We start from the raw sequence: 12620 nt of genomic DNA, 5'->3' as shown, positions 1-12620 counted from the left end.
CTAAATATTCTAAAACCAGTTTTTGCTTTGTCATTATGAAGTATTGTGTGTAGATTGATGGGGAGAAAAAATACATTAATTTAGAATAAGGTTTAACGTAATGAAATGTGGAAAAAGTCAAGAGGTTTGAATACTTTCGAAAAGCACTGTAGATACAGTTGAAGTCGGAAGTTTACATAGACCTTAGCCAAAATAATTCCTGACATTTAATCCTAGTAAAAAATTCCCTGTTTTAGGTCAGTTAGGATCACCACTTTATTTTAAGAATGTGAAATGTAAGAAAAATATTGGAGAAAATGATTTATTTCAGCTTTTATTGCTTTCATGACATTCCCAGTGGGTCAGAAGTTTACATGCACTCAATGAGTATTTGGTAGCATTGCCTTGAAATTGTTTAACTTGGGGCAAATGCTTCGGGTAGCTTTCCACAAGCTTCCCACATTAAGTTGGGTGAATTTTGGCCCATTCCTCCTGACAGAGTTGGTGTAACTGAGTCAGGTTTGTAGGCCTCCTTGCTTGCACATGCTTTTTCAGTTCTGCCCACACATTTTCTATAGGATTGAGGTCAGGGCTTTGTGATGGCCACTCCAATACGTTGACTTTGTTGTCCTTAAGCCATTTTGCCACAACTTTGGAAGTATGTTTAGGGTCATTGTCCATTTGGAAGACCCATTTGCGACCAAGCTTTAACTTTCTGACGGATGTCTTGATGTTGCTTCAATATATCCACATAATTTACCTTCCTCATGAAGCAATCTACTTTGTGAAGTGCACCAGTCCCTCCTGCAGCAAAGCACCCCCACACCATGATGCTGCCACCCCCGTGCTTCACGGTTGGGATGGTGTTCTTCGGTTTGCGTGGTATGGCGGCTGCGTGGTCCTCCAATTGACTCAAATGATGTCAATTGGCCTAACAGAAGCTCCTTAAGCCATGACATCATTTTCTGGACTTTTCCAAGCTGTTTAAAGGCACAGTCAACTTAGTGTATGTAAAGTTCTGACCCACTGGAATTGTAATACAGTGAATTCTAAGTGAAATAATGTGTCTGTAAACAATTGTTGGAAAAATTATTCATCATGCACAAAGTAGATGTCCTAACCGACTTTCCAAAACAATAGTTTGTCAACAAGAAATTTGTGGAGTGGTTGAAAAACTAATTTTAATGACTCCAACCTAACTGTATGTAAAATTCCTACTTCAACTGTATACACACACACACACACCGAGTAGGACGTTTAAATCACAAAGACTAGGCTTTTGATAAACGTTGGGATTTTCTGTTGTCTGTTTCTGCAAGGAAAGCCTATATGAAAGGATCTGCTTCAGCTGCTGACTGGCTTAGGTTTTTAGGTCAAATACTATTTTATTCAATTGTCCTTTTTCACTGGTGAAACGTGTCTTGAATGATGTTTAATAACTAAATAAACAACGAATTGTGTAGAATAGAAAATATTTGCAGCAGTTTTGCTCCTCAACTGTGGAAAAACTGAAAATATCCCTTATATCTGTCCAGTAAAATACCTAGTGGTTATATCTGTCCAGTAAAATACCTACTGGTTACCATATCTGTCCAGTAAAATACCTACTGGTTACCATATCTGTCCAGTAAAATACCTACTGGTTATCATATCTGTCCAGTAAAATACCTACTGGTTATCATATCTGTCCAGTAAAATACCTACTGGTTATCATATCTGTCCAGTGAAATACCTACTGGTTATCATATCTGACCAGTGAAATAACTACTGGTTATCATATCTGTCCAGTAAAATACCTACTGGTTATCATATCTGTCCAGTAAAATACCTACTGGTTATCATATCTGTCCAGTAAAATACCTACTGGTTATCATATCTGTCCAGTGAAATACCTACTGGTTATCATATCTGTCCAGTGAAATACCTACTGGTTATCATATCTGTCCAGTAAAATACCTACTGGTTATCATATCTGTTCATTCACCATTCAAACCCATCAGCGTTGCAGTTCTTGACACACTCGAACCAGTGCGCCTGGCACCTACTACCATACCCCGTTCAAAAATAGTCTGGCCCATTCACCCTCTGAATGACACATACAGAGTCCATGTCTCAATTGTCTCAAGTCTTAAAAATCCTTCTTTAACCTGTCTCCTCCCCTTCATCTACACTGATTGAAGTGGTTTTAACAGGTGACATCAATAAGGGATCATAGCTTTCACCTGGATTCACCTGGATTCACCTGGTCAGTCTGTGTCATGGGAAAGAGCAGGTGTTCCTAATATTCTGTTCACTCAATGGCGATACAAATGTAATGTAAATGTCAATGATATCTATAGTTATTGCCAATAATGTCATTGTCATCATTTCCACGTGGAAAATGAGTAACTACACTATATTTCTGGAAGGGTCTTCTCCAATAACTCTTCAGAAACTATCATCTTGAAGTCATACACCGTACAACCAAATATGTTGTTAGTACTTCTTAAGGATCCATCCCTCAATTTTCACCTAAAATGACATACCCAAATCCCACTGCTTGTAGCTCAGGACCTGAAGCAAGGATATGCATATTCTTGACACCATTTGAAAGGGAACACTTTGAAGTTTGTGGAAATGTGAAATGAATGTTGGAGAATATAACACATTAGATCTTTTGTATTTTTTTGTACCATCATCTTTGATGATTTTGGCTACTAGATGGCAGCGGGGTATGTGCAAAGTTTTAGACTGATCCAATGAACCATTGCATATATGTTCAAAATGTTGTATCAATACTGCCCAAATGTGCCTAATTGGTTTATTAATACGTTTTCAAGTTCATAACTGTGCACTCTCCTCAAACAATAGCATGGTATTCTTTCACTGTAATAGCTACTGTAAATTGGACAGTGCAGTTAGATTAACACAAATGTATGCTTTCTGCCCATATCAGATATGTCTGTGTCTTGGGAAATGTTCTTGTTAATTACAACTTCATGCTAATCACATTAGCGTACGTTAGCTCAACTGTCCCACGGGGGGGACACACCGATCCCATAGAGGTTAAAGAAATACGCAGAGAAAAGAGGGGTTGATATTTTACTAGAAAAAGAAACCTAATACAAAGAAAGATTGTGTTAAACCCAGAAAAACCTAAGGTGGTTAGTAGTTAGCCAGCAGTCAGCCTGTCTGCTTCAACGATACACAGATAGGAGTGCCTGCTTGGGGTTAGTTCATTTGGTGGGAGATTGAAAACTAAAACAACAATCTAAATATCTTGTAAGCTCTAGAGGGTTAAGAGAGGGAGAGTTTAAATACTGACTGGTCATGTCAGTGCCTATAAGAGTCGAAAGGTCAAAGCTAGAGAAGGTCAAAGGTTTAAGGTGAAGGTCAAGGTGACTTTGTGTGCATTGACACTCAGTTTAGGCAGGACCCTGTCAGTGGGAGGAGAGGAGAAGAGTGGAGGAGAGGAGAGGAGATACACAGTGCTCAAAATGCCAGGGCCAAGGCAATACTACCCACGCAACTGCTGTCAATGCCACCAAACTCCACCGTTCAGTTAGAACTCTTTCATTTTAAACGTGTGGTACTTAGAGAAAAAAAAACTTGAATTTAGTTATTTTAGTTATTTTTTCTTTCTCCCTTTCCTCTTAGCCCACCCAGACAGCTGCAATAGACATTAAAACAGAAGACGGCCAGACACAATAACCCTTTCACAGGAATAAACATGAAGATCTGGGACTATTGTACGAACAGAGGCTATGTTCTCAAAATGGGGGACAAAAAACCTAAATAAAAACGGGGAACAAACAACTAGAAAAAAAGGGACATGTCATGGTGGTGTCAAAGATGGTTCTGTAAGAGTTGACACTGTGTAAGTGACAATGTGTGTTTGTAAATTTGATTGTGAGTGTCAGATTGACATTCAGTGTGGATTAGGACATACAAAGACTGGAACATAATCATTATCATTATCAAAACACCCTTTAACAGAACAGATGTCATGGCCTCACTCAATGGTGATCATATCATTTTCTATAGCTCTCTATAGACGTGTATATATATATATATATATATATTCATTTGTATTATATATAATATGTATTTATAAAAAGATGTATTCATAATTACAAGTGGCATTTTCTTATATTCATTATTGCAATGAATTATTACCTAAGATGGTTAAAAAAGAGAGGTGAGTTCAGTTTTGCTACACAGTAATTTACAACAGTTTTTAAAATGCAAGCTTCTGAAACAGTCAGTACCTTCCCTCTCCACTGGAAAACAACATGTCCATGTCTCACGTGACACCCTGTCCCCCATTTAGTGGACTACTTTAGACCAGCGCTCTAGATGGCTAAATGTGGCCCTGGTCAAAAACACTACCTTATATGGGGGGTGAACTTTGATACGTTTTCTTCACTTTTCACAGAATGTACAGCTTTACCTCTGTTCCCCGCCCAGAGAAGTGATACATGTAGTTGTTATTTAGCGTTACTGTCATTATTATGGATCATTTCAGTAACTATTACTCTTTTTTTCATTTTTTACAAACCCCTGTGAATCCTACGGTCGTGTTAGCCATATGAGGTTGGAGATATCCGTTGAGTTTTCGTCTATTACGGTAACTTCAGTGATCTCTGCATTGTGTTTGCGAGACGCTAACCAAAGCGTTGTAAAAGCATGTTCGTCTGAACAGTTCATGGAGAAAGAGCAGGTTTGTACAGTCCAACGTTTTCAGGTTTACAGTTTTCTGGTCTTATAAGTGATTCGCCTGGAGCTTATTCTTCGTAGGCAAGTGAAGATGATGAAGATTTGTCCTAAAGCATTGTTTCCTGGTAGGGGATCAGGGGTGTGGCTTGTTAGAGGACGCAGTCTATCACATTGGAGCAGATAAAGTCATGTCTGCCTGCTCATGACAGTGCTCAAAGTCTTCATCATCATCATCATCACCATTTTTATCTTTCTCTGTTATTCTTTTCGGTTCCACGTCGTCAGTGTTCTAACTGTTAGTTTGTCACCTTGTCCTTGTTTCATGGAGCTCAAATTAGGATTTTAGTGTGATGGTGATCATCATATTTGTCCCTCCTCTCTCCCTGTTGTTGCTGTTAGCTTGCTGGCGGTCTCTGGTCTGTGTGTCTGTGTGTGTGGCGTCGGGGTGGTAATGACGTAGCCGTGTGTGTGGTTAAGGCACAGTGTGTGTTTTTGGTTTTCAGGGTAGGCCCGATGGTAGGGTAAGCCCTGGGTGTCTGAGGGAGTGGCCAGCATGGACGGCCTTAGGGCAGTCCGGTGTCAAGACACGCCCATTCTCACCCACACTGCCCGTGATTGACAGCCGAGCCTTGTTCCTCATGGCTTCTGTGAAGGGCAGCTGGAGGGGAAGAGCCAGGGGAGGATGACAGGGTGATTAGAGAGGAAGGAGCAATGGGAAAAGAGGAAATAGAAAGAAAGAAACAGTTGTGAGTTTTTGTAACAGGACCCTAATGAATCATATACATAATTCATTGTCAAAACATAGGAACACACAAATACATGTTCATATGCTCATAAGCACGAATTAATACACACACACACACACACACACACACACAAGAATTGGACCATACAGGTAACTGCCAAAATAAAGGGAAAACGTGGGTAAATGAGGGATACAAAGTATAATGAAAGCAGGTGATTCCACACAGGTGTGATTCCTGAGTCAATTAAGCAGTTAACATTACATCATGCTTATGATCATGTATAAAAGTGCCCAGTACTATGGTTAGAAGAGATCTCAGTGACATTGAAAGACTGGTCTCATTAAGGTGTGTGTGTGTCTCAGTCACCAGATCTCAACACAATTGAACACTTGTGGGAGATTCTGGAGCGACGCCTGAGACAGTCTTCCACCACCATCAACAAAATACCACATTATGTAATTTATTGTAGAAGAATGGTGTTGCATCCCTCCAATAGAGTTCCAGACACTTGTAGAATCTATGCCACGGTGCATTGAAGTTGTTCTGGTGGCTCGTAGTGATCCAACGGCCTGTTAAGACACTTTATGTTGGTGTTTCCTTTATTTTGGCTGTTACCTGTATATGACTACTTAAAATAGCATTGTATAAAAAAGGCAGGCAAAAACAAAACACACAGATGCTCAAGATACGTTTCAAATACGTTTTTGTGAGACATCTGCATTTCAAGGTGACCATGCATTTCTGGGGTCTTGGTTTGTAGAACATGGAAGGTGAGGTTTTGTGAATTTAGGATTTGTAAAGTAAGGTGAGGTTTTGTACAGTAAAGTTGTGGCCAAAAGTTTTGAGAATGACACAAATATTAATTTAAGTCTGCTGCCTCAGTTTGTATGATGGCAATTTGCATATACTCCAGAATGATATGAAGAGTGATCAGATGAATTGCAATTAATTGCAAAGTCCTTCTTTGCCATGCAAATGAACTGAATCCCCCCAAAAAACAATTCCACTGCATTTCAGACCTGCCACAAAAGGACCAGCTGAGATCATGTCAGTGATTCTCTTGTTAACGCAGGTGTGAGTGTCGATGAGGACAAGGCTGGAGATCACTCTGTTATGCTGATTGAGTTCGAATAACAAACTGGAAGCTTCAAAAGGAGGGTGGTGGTTGGAATCATTGACAATCATAGTTACCTGCAAGGACACACGTGCCGTCATCATTGCTTTGCACAAAAAGGGCTTCACAGGCAAGGATATTGCTGCCAGTAAGATTGCACCTAAAACAACAATTTATCGGATCATCAAGAACTTGAAGGAGAGCGGTTCAATTGTTGTGAAGAAGGCTTCAGGGCGCCCAAGAAAGTCCAGCAAGTGCCAGGACCGTCTCCTAAAGTTGATTCAGCTGCGGGATCGGGGCACCACCAGTACAGAGCTTGCTCAGGAATGGCAGCAGGCAGGTGTGAGTGCATCTGCACGCACAGTGAGGCAAAGACTTTTGGAGGATGGCCTGGTGTCATGAAGGACAGCAAAGAAAACACTTCTCTCCAGGAAAAACATCAGGGACAGACTGATATTCTGCTAAAGGGACAGGGATTGGACTGCTGAGGAGTGGGGTAAAGTCATTTTCTCTGATGAATCCCCTTTCCGATTGTTTGGGGCATCCGGAAAAAAGCTTGTCCGGAGAAGACAAGGTGAGCGCTACCATCAGTCCTGTGTTATGCCAACAGTAAAGCATCCTGAGACCATTCATGTGTGGGGTTGCTTCTCAGCCAAGGGAGTGGGCTCACAATTTTGCCTAAGAACACATCCATGAATAAAGAATGGTACCAACACATCCTCAGAGAGCAACTTCTCCCAACCATCCAGGAACAGTTTGGTGACGAACAATGCCTTTTCCAGCATGATGGAGCACCTTGCCATAAGGCGAAAGTGATAACTAAGTGGCTCGGGGAACAAAACATAATTTTTTTTGTGTCCATGGCCAGGAAACTCCCCAGACCTTAATCCCATTGAGAACTTGTGGTCAATCCTCAAGAGGCGGGTGGACAAACAAAAACCCACAAATTCTGACATACTCCAAGCATTGATTATGCAAGAATGGGCTGCCATCAGTCAGAATGTGGCCCAGAAGTTAATTGACAGCATGCCAGGGCAGATTGCAGAGGTCTTAAAAAGGAAGGGTCAACACTGCAAATATTGACTCTTTGCATCAACTTCATGTAATTGTCAATAAAAGCCTTTGACACTTATGAAATGCTTGTAATTATACTTCAGTATCCATAGTAACATCTGACAAAAATATCTAAAGACACTGAAGCAGCAAACTTTGTGGACATTTATATTTGTGTCATTCTCAAAACTTTTGGCCACGACTGTAAGGTGAGGTTTTGTACAGTAAGGTGAGGTTTTGTACAGTAAGGTGAGGTTTTGTACAGTAAGGTGAGGTTTTGTACAGTAAGGTGAGGTTTTGTACAGTAAGGTGATGTTTTGTAAAGTTCATTTTTTTACAGTAAGGTGAGGTCTTGTACAGTAAGGTGAGAGGGGAAGTGAGGGGTGTTTCACAGATTTTGAATTATAGAGAGAGACTGACTGACTCCTGTTTAGTCATGGGCAACACTTTATAGGAACAGACTACTCATTGATATACAACGTTCCTAATGTTTCGTTTAGGAAATGTTACGTTTATCTATTTTGCGTTAACCCTAAAAGCACCAAAAGGGGTCAAAAATGTCATATTTTCTAATCCCTTTTTTGATCCTTTAAAAATGTTGTGATTTTGTCAAGGAATTGGTTAGACAATAGCAAAGCTCAATTTAGCATTTCTGTGTTAATATGGAAGAATGAAAAATAATCTCTCTTTTGTATACTAGTGGTAAAAATGTGAACTCAATTGTACATTTTGTGATTAAGCACCACATTTTGCACATAGGTAGATGTATGTACCCTGAAGAGATATACAGTAGATATGGAGACACCCCAGATTTGGCCCCTAGTGGGAGTGGCAGGTACTACAACAACAAAGTCCCTCACAAATGTAAATACAACATTTAGCTTGCAGTCAATGTTTCTATTCCAGGTTGAGAGTCTCATCTTTCAGATACAATTGGAACTAAAAGTCTGATTGTACTGGTGCCTATATTGCCCATATCGGTGGCCATCTTAGGTCGCACCAGTATGTCAGATTAGCTCAACCGCCAATTTCTCAGACACTGAGTATTACAGAAACACAACACTTTGAATGAATAACATCATTTCTTTCCAAACAAGTGGCTATGGATGACATGTATTTTTTTTGTAAATATGCTTAAAAAATTTAAACATACAAAAAACATATTTTGAAACATCAAATTTGAGTATAAATGTGTGCTTTAAAAAAAAATATATACGCTCATTTACTTTTGTTACAAAAGGTTAATAAAACGTGTTTTTTTACTGCTAGACAGACCGTGTCACTGCAATAATTACCAATGTGAAGTAAAAAATGTAAGTAAAAAAATATGTTGCTTTTAGGGTTAACATCACTAAGCAGACATCCTCTATAAAGTGTCTGGATGATTTGAGAGGATTCTTTTCTAACTCCTCATTGGGGATGTTTGGGCATCTACAGTTCTACAACTCTGACAGGGGGCTTAGCTTGTCTGTAAAACTCCAGTCCTCCAATGAAGCAGTCCTGCTGGTTTTCTGTTCTCCTTAGTACCTAACTGGTCAATCAATTGATTGAATAGAGAGATGGTCCATACACCTGCTTACCAAGGTCTAAATCAGTCACTGGTTAGAACAGTGTTAAAACCAGCAGACAGTGTGGGCCTTGAGGACAGGAGATGTGCACCAATGTTCTATGTCTTATGTGCTGTATGTGTAGTGTACTGAGTATGGACAGAATGCAGGTGTAGAACATCCTCATCATCATCATCATCTGCAGCCAAAGACGATGGAACCAATCTGCCACCTGCCCCCAGAGTGCTCTGGGGTGAAGCGCTACACATCAATCAATCAGAAAAACAAACAAAAACTGAAACATAAGAAGCTGTCACAACAGAAAAATAAAGGAAAAAACAAAAGCCCATTGGTTCCACAATGCTTCACCACAGTCACAACAACACTGGTCTGCTGTTGCTAGAGGCTACACGCACAAGAAACTTCACACCAGCCCACCTATAGGAGGCCCTAAGTCCTACCCCTATATCTTGACCCCCTCGGAGCCGTATACGTTGTACCCCTCTCTATAAGTGGCTAAATTCTGGGTGCTGGGAGAGGGGCTGGGGCAGTGAGGGGGGCTAAGGTCCACCTTCATGCGCTTGGCCTCGGCACGCGACTTGTAGCAGAACTCGACCAGGGCCACCAGCATGGCTAGGCCCAGACCCCCCACCAGGATGTAGAAGACCCCAGCCACGTTGCTCAGGCTCAGGGCCTGGGAGGACTTGTCCTGGGAGGGGGGATGGAGAGCACAGGGGTCAGAGAGAGAGAGACAGTGAAGCTAGTGAGACACAGAACAGGCAGCTTAGTTATTCAGTTTTCAGCACAATAACGTCTACTTCTACAAACAACTACAGCACCTACCACTACTGTGACTAGTCTACTACGGGAAGCACTACTACTACCATCATTGAAGCGTATTATCTACAAGTGCATATAATACATCTATTACTACTACTATGACAGTAGTACTACATCAACTGCATATCTATTACTAATGCATGACTACAATTTAAGTAAATAAACATTTTAATATTGCTACAAGTATTAAGTCGAGGATGACTAGTACATCATACAAATTAAAGTATATTCAGTCATCGTATTAGTCAGGCTTTTGGATGAGTGATGATAAAGTATACTATTCAGAAAGTCTTGGTGAAGGTCCCCGGTATTTTAAGAACTTCACTGGCATTCTTAGAAGTTCTCTGATCTCTGATGTTCTTCTAAAGACATCTTACATGTTCTAAGAATCTCTCTAGTGTTCTAAAGACAACTTACATGTTCTAAGAATCTCTCTAGTGTTCTAAAGACATCTTACATGTTCTAAGAATCTCTCTAGTGTTCTAAAGACATCTTACATGTTCTAAGAATCTCTCTAGTGTTCTTCTAAAGACAACTTACATGTTCTAAGAATCTCTCTAGTGTTCTTCTAAAGACAACATACATGTTCTAAGAATCTCTCTAGTGTTCTAAAGACAACTTACATGTTCTAAGAATCTCTCTAGTGTTCTTCTAAAGACAACATACATGTTCTAAGAATCTCTCTAGTGTTCTAAAGACAACTTACATGTTCTAAGAATCTCTCTAGTGTTCTAAAAACAACTTACATGTTCTAAGAATCTCTCTAGTGTTCTAAAGACAACTTACATGTTCTAAGAATCTCTCTAGTGTTCTAAAGACAACTTACATGTTCTAAAGACAACTTACATGTTCTAAGAATCTCTCTAGTGTTCTAAAGACATCTTACATGTTCTAAGAATCTCTCTAGTGTTCTAAAGACAACTTACATGTTCTAAGAATCTCTCTAGTGTTCTTCTAAAGACAACATACATGTTCCAAGAATCTCTCTAGTGTTCTAAAGACAACTTACATGTTCTAAGAATCTCTCTAGTGTTCTAAAGACAACATACATGTTCTAAGAATCTCTCTAGTGTTCTAAAGACAACTTACATGTTCTAAGAATCTCTCTAGTGTTCTAAAGACAACATACATGTTCTAAGAATCTCTCTAGTGTTCTAAAGACAACTTACATGTTCTAAGATTATCTGTAGTTTTATAAGACTCATGATGTTTCAAAGAACCTCTCCACTCTTTGACTTGTCTTCTACCCAGAGTAAGAGTTCTGAGAGTAAGGCCATTATTATGAAGGCCATAATCACATTATACAGGCAGATGTGGCATAGGCAGAATACTAACAGTGATAGAACTAGAAAGATCTATTCAACAGTAATCAATCAAATATTATTATTAGATTATATCAAAATGTAACTGATGCTAAACCTAATGCTAATCCTAGTCTCCAGGCTAATCTGGAGGCGTGCCTGTCTGTCACACAGTGAGGGTGTTTGGTCCCCCACTCTGCCCGTGAGACTGACCTTACTTCCCGAGTCCTTGGGTCCACACTCGCCCTTATCGTACCACCATTTGTTTTTCAGTTTGTCTAAGACGCCTGCTTCACTCAGTTTCAAAACCGCAAGGTTTACCGGGGTTCTTGGCGTGTAAAAATAACATAAATAACATCATAGGTCATGTTATTTTATGTTATTAGGTCACATACAGTCAGAACTGTCACATAAATGGTACTGCTTGGTAAAAGTGACCCAGTCTGGGTCCCACTGAGTACATGTGTGTATGCTCGTTGGGGGGCTGAGGGGGGCTAAGCGAGCTACAGACATATGAGTGGGACCCCCCTGCATCACTTCAGGTAACGTGCCCATACTGCCCCAGCCGGCGCTACACAAGCAGAGACAATTACTGTGAACACAGGACTATTGGCATGGCCTACTCACACTAGGAGAGAGGGAACTACATGGGGCAATTTACTGCACAAGACCTGGGTAAGAGATCTGAAAATGAATCTAAAAGGCACCAAACAATAAAGTAAATCAAAACATTAAGTATATCATCGCTCTAGTTCATCCCTCCATCCTTCCTCTCTATCTCTCCCTCTACATCAGTGATCATCAACTAGATTCAGCCACGGGCTCATTTTTTCTTGGTCCGGGGGCCGGAACATAATAAAAATATATATTTTTATACTGCATATTGACCACAAGAAGCCTAAACAGATATAATATTTCACTAAACCATAATCATTTCAAACCTGGATTACATTTGGGAACATTGTTCTGCGTAGGGTGCCGTTTTCTGGATGGGACGTTAAAACGGTGTCTTGAGTCTCTGTGGTCGTTCAAAATCCCGTGGTGGTTATTGTAAGAGAAGGGGTGTTCGCCCCGGTGTCATGGCTAAATTCCCAACCTGGCCACATTCCATCATCCCCTTCATTCCTAATTGGCATATATCACTCCTCACCTCTGCACCTGATAGCTGATGTGTGGTGAAAGTTTTGCCACAAAAAAATTGTCGCTGTGCATCACTGAGGTGGGTGCTACACATTGATGGTGAATAAGTTAAGTTTCCCCCAACTATGTAAAGCACTTTTATGAGTATTTCAGTTGGTAGAAAAGTGCTATATAAATCCAATCAAGTAGTATTAATTATTATGAT

At 40.2% G+C, this 12620-nt stretch overlaps 1 protein-coding gene across 4 annotated transcripts in view; it reads right to left on the bottom strand.

Annotated features, from left to right (window-relative positions):
- Nucleotides 1-2766: 2766 nt before the first annotated feature.
- Nucleotides 2767-12620, bottom strand: part of gria4a (glutamate receptor, ionotropic, AMPA 4a) — a 147340-nt gene continuing 137486 nt past the window's right edge. Inside the window, exons 16-18 of one of the 4 annotated variants that reach the window (XM_031795716.1) lie at nucleotides 11489-11603; nucleotides 9596-9843; nucleotides 3018-5332 (exon numbers count right to left, since the gene is read on the bottom strand). In XM_031795716.1, the coding sequence (XP_031651576.1) occupies nucleotides 9598-9843; nucleotides 11489-11603 (361 nt within the window). In that variant the 3' untranslated portion in view covers nucleotides 3018-5332; nucleotides 9596-9597. Of the gene's footprint in view, nucleotides 5333-9595; nucleotides 9844-11488; nucleotides 11604-12620 lie in introns of all 4 variants that reach the window. The other 3 variants (XM_031795714.1, XM_031795713.1, XM_031795715.1) reach the window with 3 other exon arrangements.

The sequence above is a fragment of the Oncorhynchus kisutch genome, linkage group LG18 (assembly GCF_002021735.2).
Source record: "Oncorhynchus kisutch isolate 150728-3 linkage group LG18, Okis_V2, whole genome shotgun sequence".
Classification (NCBI taxonomy): domain Eukaryota; kingdom Metazoa; phylum Chordata; class Actinopteri; order Salmoniformes; family Salmonidae; genus Oncorhynchus; species Oncorhynchus kisutch.
Note: the sequence above shows the minus strand (reverse complement) of the source record. Positions and strands in the feature narration are given on the sequence as shown.